We start from the raw sequence: 12,704 nt of genomic DNA, 5'->3' as shown, positions 1-12,704 counted from the left end.
AGCCAATGAGCATGTCAGTGTAAACCTGTTGATCTTTGTTTTTTTCTCACTGGGTCTGCCGGCCACAGCCAGACTCAGTCAGGGTTGGTGAACACCCTGCAACAGATAACATGATGGGTTTTTGTGGTGTTACCTCATTGAATGTCACCCATTATAAGGGGAACAAAAAAGTACTTGCATGCCTATAGTGTCTTTCATGACCTCAAGGTGCCCCAAAAGGTTTTGCAGACAATTATTTTTTTTTTATTCATTCATGGGATGTGGGTATCGCTAGCAAAGCCAGCATTTATTGCCCATCCCTCATTACCCTTGAGAAGATGGTGAACTGCTGCAGTCCATGTGCTGTAGGTACATTCACAGAGATTTTAGGGAGGCAGTTCCAGGATTTTGACCCAGTGAAGGAATGGCTATATATTTCTAGGATGGTCAGTGACTAGGAGGGGAACATGCAAGTGGTGCTGTTCCCAAGTACCTGCTCCCTTGTTCTTAAAGGTGGTAGAGGTTGCAGGTTTAAAAGGTACTGTCAAAGGAGCCTTGGCAAGTTGCTGCTGGTCTTGTAGTTGGTACTCAGTGCTGCCACAGTGCGCCAGATTTGGATGGAGTGCATGTTTAAGGTGGTGATGTACTTTTTTGAAGTGTAGTCACCGCTGTAAGGTAGGAAACACTGCAACCAATCTGCGCACAGCAAGATCCCACAAATAGCAAAGGGTTATCTCTGACATGCCATCCCTGCCCTACACAAATGTCACAAGCGCTTGTGTGAAATGTTCATTTGCTGTGGTTTATGGGTATTTCAGTCTTGTACATTTCTGTGAGGGATCCGCAATGTCTCCTTGTGAATCTTACTCCTAACAATTCTCCAGCCTTGATTCCTCTGATTAAAGGTGAAGTTCCCCTTATTCTGAACGTGAGACGGGAAATTGACCAATAGTGGCCATACTTTAATTTACTGGATGTCAGTCGCTACAGTGAGGGATTAATTACACAAAGAATTATTGTAAGGAAGTTGAGTGAAGGAAAATAGTTGAAATGAGAAGAATGTTTATGACACTATCTTTAAGCATGTTAATCCACTTCCATTCCACCATGTGACTCCTTCCAATCAGCATTAACTCGGGCGTTTTTGCTGATTCTATGTGCTTGAAATAGAAAGTGCTCCATTTGCAGCATTAATAATCCTTGTGATAATGAATACAGAATTTACCAAACCCATTGGATAATTCCAATATTCATCAGGGAAATTCCAAATACCTGGGTCATTCTACGCTTTTCAAATTCCTAAAGTTTGGGCTGGAGCCTTGACCAGTTCAGCGAGTAATGATCTTGAGCTGACTGATAGAAATTGACAAAGTCTGTCATGTACTGAGCCTGTAAATGTGAAGTGCAGGGCCTTCCTGAAACTGAAAGTAAACCTTTTAACAGACTTTGAACAACGAGCAAGTTTTGATGTCTGATCTTGAGATCCTGAGATTTAGTTGTGACTGTTGCACAACACATAAAAAATTGTGCAAGTTCAGGCCTTGACCCTGAAATCTCACATTTCCTTTCTTTCACTCCTCCTAAAGGCCAAAACAGTCCAGGGTAAAGGCCTGCTTGGGTATACAATTTAAACCCGACCCAGGCCCGACCCGACCACATCTAACCCGAACCCGACCCGGGCCCGAATGCCCGGACCCGGAAGAGCGACCCAACCCGACAAAGGCCTGCTACCCGACCCGGGCCCGAGTCCTTTGGTTTTTTTTCCACACCTGACCCGACCCGATTTGACTACCGGACATTAATGACGCTTACTCTTACTCTTACTTCCTTTCCCTCCCTGACCAAAAGGCAGCAGTGCCACTGGGTCTGACCCGGCCTGGCCTGACCCGAGCCCGAATGCCGGACCCGGAAGAGCGACCCGACCCGACAAAGGCCTGCTACCCAACCCGAACCTGAGGGGACCCGACAACATGTGTCGGGTTTGGCTCAGGTCGGGTCCCTCTTCCAGGTCCGGCTTTCGGGCTCAGGTCGGGTTGGGTCGGGCCGGACACACACAGTAAGTGCTCTGCTGGTAAGTGTTAAAAATAAAAAACTTACCTGAGCTGGGAGTCTGGGACGAAACTGAGTCTGCAAAGTGTGCGAGTGACATCACTATGACATCATCAGGCATGCGCTGCAGCTTCCTGGAGGTTCCGTGTCGGAAGGTAAGTGAAGGGATGGTTGGGTCGGGCTCGGGTCGGGTCGAGTGGGGCTCGGGCTTGGGTCGGGTTGGGCTCAGGGTGAAATTGGAGGGATTCGGGATGGGTCGGGCTCGGGTCCGCTGTGGATTGGTCGGGTTTGGGTCGGGTTCTTTTTCCCGACCTGAGCAGGCCTTTACGACCTGACCCAAACCCGACACATGTCGTCGGGTCTCGTTGGGTTCGGGTCGGGTAGCCATGCTGTAGTCCAGGGAGCAATGGTTGGAGGAGGATCGTGTTGTCATCCTTGTCATGAGCTGCAGCGAGGATGAAGAGCGATAGCACCCCATGGTCACAGTTACAGAGATTGCTGTTTGTGACTTGTGGTGACATAGAATTATGTAAAATGTACAGCACAGAATCAGGCCATTCGGCTCAACTGGTCTATTCTGGTGTTAATGCTGAAGACGACTCCTCTCCCACGCTACTTCATCTAACTTTATCAGCAGTCTTCTGCTCCTATCTCCCTCATGTGCTTATCTAGTTTCCCCATCTATGCTAACCACATGGTTAGGGCCATTTGACCACTGTGGGAAGGACCAAAGTAAACTGCACATCGGTTGGAGATGTGTCCAGAATTCTGATGTTAAATTTTCAAATGTTTGGGAAATATTGGGAAATATCTTAAATTGAGAATGTGTCCAATCACAGACCCATTGAAATGCATAGTCATTGTGGGCATTTGTGGGATAGGGCACATTGAGGTGTGGCAATTCTGATAGTTGCAGCTGCAAACAACTGAGGTTGAAAAAATTGACTGTTTTGAAATCTGACCCTTGGGGGATTGCTTCAAAAATCTATCACTCTGCCATTGTAAAAAATGTTGCCTACTTTTCCCGTGGTCTTTTGAATCTGTTAGTTTTTAGACTGAGTCCTGGTTTAATTGAATCTGGTGCCCAATGGAAGAACAGTTCTTTATCCAATTCTTCCATGCTCCTGAAAATCTTTAAGACCTTTATCAAGGCCCCCACACTCAGAGAGTGATGTCCCAGGGGCAGGCCATCTATCCTTACCACTCAGTTCTGTAGTATAAGGATGTAACCTTTTTTTTAAAATTCGTTCATGGGATGTGGGCATCACTGGTAAGGCCAGCATTTATTGCCCATCCTTAATTGCCCTTGAGAAGGTAGTGGTGAGTTGCCGCCTTGAACCGCTGCAGTTCATGGGATGTAGGTTCACCCACAGTGCTGTTACGGAGGGAGTTTTACCCAGCGACAGTGAAGAACAGTGATATGTTGTCAAGTCAGGATAGTGTATGACTTGGAGGGAAACTTGCAGGTAGTGGTGTTCCCTTGCAACTACTGCCCTTGTTCTTCTAGCTGATAGAGGTTGTGGGATTGGAAGGAGCCTTGGTGAGTTGTTCCAGTACATCTTGTAGATGGTACACACTGTTGCCACTGTGCGTCGATGGTGAAGGGAGTGAATGTTGAAGGTGGTGAATGGGGTGCCAGGCTGCTTTCTCCTGGATGGTGTCTAGCTTCTTGAGTGTTGTTGGAGCTGCACCCATCCAGGCAAGTGGAGAGTATTCCACCACACTCCTGACTTGTGCCTTGTAGATGATGGACAGGCTTTGGGGGAGTCAGGAGATGAGTTACTTGCCACAGAATTCCCAGCCTCTAACTCTTGTAGCCACTGTACTTATATGGCTGGTCCAGTTCAGTTTCTGGTCAATGTAACCCCCAGGATGTTGATAGTGGGGGATTCAGTGATGGTAATGCCATTGAACATCAAGGGAGATAGTTAGATTCTCTCTTGTTTGAGATGGTCATTGCCTGGCACTTGTGGTTAATACTGAAGACAGTGCGAGAGAACTGCCCCCCACCCTACACTGTACGTGCGATGATGTAATAGTCATATGCGATAGGCTTGAGAAGAAGAAGGTATAGGAGCACAAAGAATGCTAGCTTAGTTGTCTTGCGGAGAGTGGATATAGTAACTGTAAATAATAGAGATGTTAGTTAACCTTTACCGGCATTTAAGATTTTCTTCAGAATGCCCTGCAACACGACCAATACAAACCCAATGACACGACAGTTCTCAAGGTTGGAAATACTTAGCAGGTCTGGCATCATCTGTGGAGAGAGAAACAGAGTTAACGTTTCAGGTCAGTGACCCTTCCTCAGAACTGACGAAGGGTTGCAGACCTGAAACGTTGACTCTGCTTCTCTCTCCACAGATGCTGCCAGACCTGCCGAGTATTTCTGGCACATTCTGTTCTCATTTCAGAGCTCCAGCATCTGCAGCATTTTGTTCTTATTTAAGTTCTCAAGGTTGATTGTTTTTGCCTTGTTTGAGATAAGCTAATTTAGCATCAATCTGGAATTAAGATCTGTTACAGATCGGGTACAGCCATTGTTACCATTTCATGATGTTGTTAGGGAATTATGAGTGACTGCTTTCATTGAGACTGCAGATTTGGTTAAAAGGTCGTGTGCTTTCGTGTAGATAATCAGCTGGGTGTGTGAGTGAAGCCCAGTGATCAGCTCCAAGGGTAAAGGTGCCACAGCATCTTTAAGAATCATGGGTATTTTTTCCCTGGTGTGACAGTTGCTGTGTAAAGCTAGGAGGTTTTGTGAAGTGCATGGGCTTGCTTGCAAACAAGTACTACAAGTTGGAAGTAAGATGATCCTTAACTTGTGTTTCATGTGTCAGAAACACAATTGTTCACTTGCAGATATCAGCTCAACAATTCCTGACACTGAGCAGCTCATTCTCTCTGCTACAGACAGGGCCATTGACATTCCTGCCATTCAGCCTTGCCTTCCTGTTGTACAAACCTTATCCAGGTCCTCAGTAGATATCCCTCACTGATGTGAATCAATGTTTCAGTGTTGGGATCGCTTCTTAAACACTGGCTTCCTCCCCACTCCCAACCCAATAAATTGCTGTCACTTTCTTGAAGGACCATGATGCAAGAATTTTTAGAAAATCTGTTTGACGGATCTCATCCCCACCTGCTTACCATATTCCTTGATCCTTTCTCTCTCTGGAAACCCAACCATAGACTTCTTGGGCCCACTTATTCTGTCTGCTTTCCCTTCCCCAGAAATGTACGAAACCAAATACAGACACCTCATACATTACAGAGTAATGAGTAAACAAGGAAATTATAGTGAACGTTTATAAAACACTGGTTTAGCCTCAACTGGAGTATTGTGTCCAATTCTGGGCACCACACTTTAGGAAGGATGAGAAGGTGTTGGAGAGGATGCAGAAAAGATTTGTGAGAATGGTTCCATGAATCAGAGACTTTAGTTACGTGGATAGATTGGAGAAGCTGGGGCTGTTCTCCTTACAGAAGAGCAGGTTGAGAGGAGATTTGATTGAGGTGTTCAAAATCATGAGTCTGAACAGAGTAGACAGAGAAACTGTACCCATTGGTGGAAGGGTCGAGAACCAGAGGACACCGATTTAAAGTGATTGGCAAAAGGACCACAGGTGACATGGGGAAAATCTTTTTTTACACAGTGAGTGTTGAGGATCTGAAATGCATTGCCTGAGCGTGTAGTGGAAGCAGATTCAATAGTGGCTTTCAAAAGGGAATTGGATAATTATCTGAATAGTGTTACGACTGCTTCCTTTTTTTGTTAAATTATGAGGATTTGTGTTAAAACTGAAACAAGCTTCCAAAGATGCTGGAACTTTGTTTTTTTTTAAAAAAAGAGGTCATTAGAAGGTCTTTTGGACTGAGCTTGTAAACAAACAGTTACTGGAGGGCACCTGTTTTCAGATAAATACCCAGCAGGGGGGCTTTTTTGACTTGGGGAAGATGTTTACAGAGAAATGACAAGTCAAAATTTATAGGGGTCAGGAGGCTCGAATCCTGAAATGTTTTTGGTTTCACTTTGGATTGGCAGTTGGGGTATGGCAGTGTTATGAAAATGAGTTAAAGAATCAACCTGCCAAGGACAAGTCCCAACTCAGCTTGTTCTGGCTCTTTGAAAAGCCTGCCAGTTTTTCCATCTCTTTGAGAAACGTTGAGAAGCAAGTGTAAGAAACTGCCTGAAACCCTGGTTGCTGTATTTTTCCTGCTAAGCCTGCCCAAGCTGATCGTCAACATTGCCTGAAAAGAACTGATCTAGGAAGATCCCAGTGACAGCCGTCTACTAGTATTTGGGATGCCAAACCAAAACAAAGGACCATCTGACATCTTTCCATATCTTCTCTTTTTTTCTTCAAGAATTAGCAAGTATTTTTTCAGGTTAACCAGTGTATGTGTGTGTATGTGAGGGCTGAGGTAAAAAGGGAACTTTTATATTTCACTCTGTGTGTTAATCCTTTGCTTTGTTATTGGTTAAAACTTGTTCTATAATAAACTGATAATTTTGTTGTTTATTAAAGAAACTTGGTTTGTATATTTTATTCTGGGATAAAGATAGAATGTATGATTGACTGTATTGGTAACTGGGAAAAAATGTACATGTATGTTGTGACCTGTGGAGAAGTGGAACTAGAAAAACAGTGCACTCCTCCTGCCTTGGTCATAATAACAGAAAAATTTGCAGGGCTACTGGGAAAAGGCAGGGGAGTGGAACTAGGTGAGTAGCTCTTGAGGAGAGCTGGCATAGACACAATAGGTCGAATGGCCTCCTTTAGTGGTGTAACATAGGAATTAGGAGCAGGAGTAGGCCACTCAGCCCCTCAAGCCTGCTTCACCATTCAATAAGTTCATGGCTGAACTGATTACTCCACATTTCCATCTACCCCTGATAACCTTTCACCCCCTTGCTTATCAAGAATCTATCTACCTCTGCCTTAAAAATATTCAAAGACTCTGCTTCCACCACCTTTTGAGAAAGAGAATTCCAAAGACTCACGACCCTCTGAGAGAAAAAAATTTCTCCTCGTCTCTGTCTTAAATAGGCGACCCCTTATTTTTAAACAGTGACCCCTAGTTCTAGATTCTCCCACAAGGGGGAACATCCTTTCCACATCCAACCTGTCAAGACCCTTCAGGATCTTATATGTTTCAATCTTACTCTTCTGAATTCCAGCGGATACAAGTCTAGCCTATCCAATCTTTCCTCGTAAGACTGCCTGCCTATTCCAAGTATTAGTCTCGTAAACTTTCTCTGAACTGCCTCCAATGCATTTACATTCTTCCTTAAATAAGGAGACCAATATTGTACACAATACTCCAGACGTGGTCTCACCAATGCCCTGTATAGCTGAAGCATAACCTCCCTCCTTTTGTATTCAATTCCCCTCGCAATAAACAGTAACATTCTATTAGCTTTCCTAATTATGTGCTGTACCTGCATACTAACCTTTTGCCATTCTTGCACTAGGACACCCAGATCCCTCTGCATCTCAGAGTTCTGCAATCTCTCATCATTTAGATAATATGGATCTTTTTTATTCTTCCTGCCAAAGTGGACAATTTCACACTTTCCACCATTATCCTCCATTTGCCAGATCTTTGCCCACTCACTTAACCTATCTATATCCCTTTGTAGCCCCCTTATGTCCTTTTCACAAGTTACTTTCCTACCTATCTTTGTGTCATCAGCAAATTTAGCAGCCATACCTTTGGTCCCTTCATCTAAGTCATTTATATAAATTGTAAAAAGTTGAGGCCCCAGCATAGATTCCTGTGGCACACCACTTGTTACATCTTGCCAACTAGAAAATGGCCCATTTGTGCCTACTCTCTGTTGCCTGTTAGCTAGCCAATCTTCTATTCATGCCAATATGTTACCCCTACACCATGAGCTTTTATTTTCTGCAATAACCTTTGATGTGGCACCTTATCAAATGCCTTCTGGAAATCTAAGTACAATACATCCACCAGTTCTCCTTTATCCACAGCACATATAACTCCCTCAAAGAACTCCAATAAATTGGTTGAACATGATTTCCCTTTCACAAAACCATGTTGTCTCTGCCTGATTACCTTTAATTTTTCTAAATGCCCTGCTATACCATCTTTAATAATCGCCTCTAACATTTTCCCTAAGACAGATGTTAAGCTAACTGGCCTGCAGTTTTCTGCTTTTTATCTCCCTCCCTTTTTGAATAAAGGAGTTACATTCGCTATTTTCCAATCTAACGGAACCTTCCCTGAATCTAGGGAAGTTTGGAAAATTAAAACTAATGCATCAATCTCACTAGCCACTTCTTTTAACACCCTAGGATGAAGTCCATCAGGAACCATTCTATGATTCTTTACTAAACAAGCATCTCATACATTACAAAACCAAATATGTGCACTTCATACATTGTAAAATACAGTTTTTAATATTACAAAAACAAATATAGCTCATCATAGATTGCAAAATTACAGCATTTTCAGAGTTGATAATTTATTGAAAACAAATGTAAAAAAAAAAAAAGTTTTGATAACTTGTCATTTATTAGATTGGGCTGCACACTGGGAGTAAATCAAATTTGATTGGTAAATAATTTTTTATATTTCATAAACATTTCTTAATAAATGTTAGCAGCAAAGTCTGATTGACAAATGAAGAATTCTAACATCATTATAAAAGTGCCCTGGATAATCACAATATTAATTAAACTGCATATTAAAATAACTACAATTTTGTTGTTAATTTTTTTCTGTACTAGAGGTGACAATTACTGTGAGTTCATCAGTGCAGAGTCTGGAGACCCTTCTCTGTGCACTGTATGTCAGTGCAAAGGGAACACCTGCGCTTCTGGCAGAGTTTTGAAATGAGCTTTGTAAATCAATTAACTTCTTTTTTTTCTATTTTTAAATAACGCACTTGGATTTAGAAATGAAATTGCAGACTATAATTGTTAGTGGCCTCTTTGCCCCAGAGTCGTTAGTTAAAATATAATGGGGAATGTAAATTGGCCTGTGCAAATATCAGCTATTTTGGCCCATAAATCTTTGACTGCAATGCTTCAGTGACTCAGTGGTGAGTATATTGCTTGCTGGGGAAACTACAAGCCAGGTCATCAGCTGGGGAGGGGCCTATACACCTGAGGGGAAAACTCACCCAAGAGTCATAAGTGTGTATGTGGAAATGTGTGTAAATATGGACTTAAATAGAAATTATAACATGAAAATAGGCTGTTTTGCCCAAACAGTTTGTGTTGTTATTTATCCTCCCCACAAGCAGTAGTGCTAATCCCATGTGTCCGTAATGTTTCCACTTCCCTTTGTTCTCCTTTCCTGCAACCACCTGTTCTTAGATGCTGTCAGACTTGCTGAGTATTTCCAGCACTTACTGTTTTTTTTTCAGATTTCCAGCATCCATAGTATTTTTCTTCTGTATTTGTGTTCTTCAATGTTGATCTGCTCTCTGCTTCAACTGAGCACAATCCTGTGTGCAAAAATCCCTCTGTCCTAAATGTCTTACCTTTTAATCAGTGCCCACTTGTTCTAGACCCTTCAAACATCGGAAACAATAGGCTGGATTTTCAATCTGGGGTCACCATTCACCTCACTTTCCCATCCAGCTGTTGACTGACCTGCTGTGCATTTTCAACATTTATTTTCCATTATTGACTAGAGCAGCTGTGTTAGTAATTGGAGATCAGTGGGAATAATGTGTCTTAAACCAGCGTGACCAATGGAATCCTTCAGCTCGTGGTCTTCCTGAGCCAAGAAATTAGGCTCAAAGTTTGAACACTGTTTATCTCTTTCTGGTGTCACTTTTTTATGTGCTTGAAGAATATTTCTCTTCCATGTGTTTCCTTCCTTTTGCAGCAAGTTTCTTACTGATACTGAAAAAATAACTTATTTCTTTAGCCCCTTTCATAACCTCAGGATGTCCCAAAGGGCTTTACAGCTAATGAAGTACTTTTTGCAGTGCAGTCACTGTTGTAATGTAGGGAAGGTGGCAACCAATTAGTGCACATCAAGCTCCCACAAACAGCAATGCGATAATGATCAGATACTCTTTTTAGTTAGAGTCATAGAGTCATAGAGAGATACAGCACCAAACGGGCCCTTCGGCCCACCGAGTCCGTGCCGACCATTAACCACCCATTTGTGTTGGTTCAGGAATAAATATTGGCCAGGACACTGGGGAGAACTCCCCTGTCCTTTGAAATAGTGCCAGGGGATCTTTTATGTCCACCTGAGAGCGTGAACAGGATGTCAGTTTAACATCTCATTTGAATGACAGCAACTCTGACAGTGTTGCACTCCCTCACTATTGCAATGGAATGCCAATCTAGATCTCTGGTGCTTGAGGGCAGGATTTCCCATGGGCTTCGAGATCCTGACATCAGCACCAAATGGGGGTCCTGAGCCTACATTTGCTGGGGGCCATTCTAGGGAGTTATTTTTCCGGAGGCAGCGTGCTAACTGGCTGCTTCCATGCTCGCCATCCAATCAAGGACTGCTGGCAGGCTCCCACTGCTGTCAGCCCAATCAGTGGCCTGGCACCTCTTGAGCATTGGCAGCTCCACTGGGAGAGGTTGGCACTTTTGAGGCAGGTAGGAGACCTTGAGGCCACGCAAAATTGTGTCGCCCTTCAAGGCATAAATTTAAAATATAAATTCAGAGGGGCAAGCAGGCAGTCCTCTCAGAACAGAGGGGAAACTCTTCCGGCAGCACTGTTTGGGCCGCAAGTACGGCCTTCGCTGACAGTGGCCCCCTCCATTAAGTTGCCGGCCTCCACACGGGGGCGGGTGACTGCTCCACCTGCAGGCCCTCTAAATTTCTCCTAATTGTGGCCTTAATTATTTAAATTGGCTGTCCGTCTCCATTCAGCAGGCAGCTAATCAGCATCTCAGTCCACATGTGGGAAACTTACCCACTGGCGGGAATGCGTCGGGGATCTGTCCCAATGCGGCTCCCCGCTATTTTCCCAGCTTGCACACCTCTGTGCTCTCCATCCCAGGGCTGTGCAAATTCTGCCCCAAGGCTCTGGAGTGGGACGTTGACTCACAACTTTCTGATTCTGATATGAGAGCACTGAGCAATAACTGACACCTGAAGACTTTGTAAGAGAGCTTGTTTATGGTTTTGTGAGAATGACTGACTAATCAGGAAATCTCTTTCTCCCTTCTCGCCTCACTTGAATTAATTGTGGGTTTAATTTCTCGAGGGTGTTGGCTGGGCACCTTTGTTGTTTGCATCTCTTTTCCTACTGAGTTTAAAACAAATAGTTTAGAAGGACAAACTGGTTTCTGCAGCCCTAATGGATTAGGAAGCAAGATTGGCAAAAACTGTCTCCTGAACTCTTGCTGTTGATTTACAGGCATTCCAGGTGGCGGAGAAGGAGCTGGGAATCCCGGCACTGCTGGATGCAGAGGACATGGTGGAGTTGAAAGTCCCGGACAGACTGAGCATCCTGACCTACGTCTCACAGTATTACAACTATTTCACAGGCCGATCACCAAGTGAGTAACCTCCTGTGTGGCAGTGCGTCAGGTGTGATCAGTTCAAGCTGCTTATGCCCTGCCGTAGGGCAGGAGAAGCCCTCAAGTCCAATCCCAAGAGAGTCAGTTCAGGGCCCACCTCTGACCTCCATTTTGTCCAGTTGCATTTATAGGGTCGTGGGTATTCTTTTTTAACTCTTTCCTGACAGGCGAGAAATAATCAGGAAACTGGTTTAAATGTAGCAGCTCTATTTCCCACTCCTTGCATTCGCTGACCTACATTGGGTCCCAGACCCGCAACACCTCAATTTTAAAATGATCATCCTTGTGTTCAAATCAGTCCATGGCCTCACTGCTCTCCATCTCTGTAACCTGCTCCACCCCTACAACCCTCCGAGAGCTCTGCACTCCTCTAATTCTGACATCTTGAGCATTCCTGGTTTTAATCCTGGTGGCCACACCTTCAGCGGCCTGGGTCCCAAGCTCTGGCATTCCATCCCTGAACCTCTCTCACTCTTTCTCTTCCTTTAAGACTTGCTCTCTTTGATCAACCTTTTGGGTGTTATCATAATTTGTGGCTTGGTGTCAATTTTTGCTCCTGTGAAGCCTCTTGGAAAGATTTACTATGTTAAAGGTGCTATATAAATACAAGTTATTGTTATTGCTCTCCCATTTTAATGCTGTTGTTTTTGATGATGGATGAGGATCCCATGACAACCTCACTAATCGATGGGAATTCGGGTATTATGCCATACATGGCACTTCAATGGCATTTTGACCTGCTCCTGAGCAAGATGCCCATCAGGAAGCCAGTGATGTGCTCAGAAATAAGTATAAAAAAACTTTCCTTGGTGACAGCTAGGCTCTCTGGGCCCTACAAGCAAAGTCTGGGACAGTGTGTGGGTGTTTAGGCCAATCTGGCTCTGTTTTGTTTCACTCCAACTCCTCTAATGTGAGTCATTTGAATAGAAGGGTTCAACAGCGTACCCTCTTTGCCCACCATCTACTTTGGCCACTGTTTTCATTTCCTCCATGTACTCTCTCTACAGTCTTCCTGCCTTCATTTTCAAAAGATGCTGACCCCTCGGCACCTCATTCTTGTGCAATCCTTCACATGTTGGGATGGTTGTGGGGGAGGAATCACAAACAAAGCTGTGGGGGCCTCAAAATACCTTGCCAAAATTTCCTCTC

General features: G+C 44.0%; 1 protein-coding gene across 1 annotated transcript in view; it reads left to right on the top strand.

Annotated features, from left to right (window-relative positions):
* The window catches only part of micall2a (mical-like 2a), a 124,820-nt gene that overhangs the window by 26,136 nt on the left and 85,980 nt on the right, over positions 1-12,704 (top strand). The window contains exon 3 of the mRNA XM_068055878.1: positions 11,393-11,534. Within this exon, the coding sequence (XP_067911979.1) occupies positions 11,393-11,534 (142 nt within the window). The remainder of the gene's footprint in view (positions 1-11,392; positions 11,535-12,704) is intronic.

Source organism: Heterodontus francisci, chromosome 24 (genome assembly GCF_036365525.1).
Source record: "Heterodontus francisci isolate sHetFra1 chromosome 24, sHetFra1.hap1, whole genome shotgun sequence".
NCBI lineage: Eukaryota > Metazoa > Chordata > Chondrichthyes > Heterodontiformes > Heterodontidae > Heterodontus > Heterodontus francisci.
This window is presented reverse-complemented; position numbering and strand designations above follow the sequence as displayed.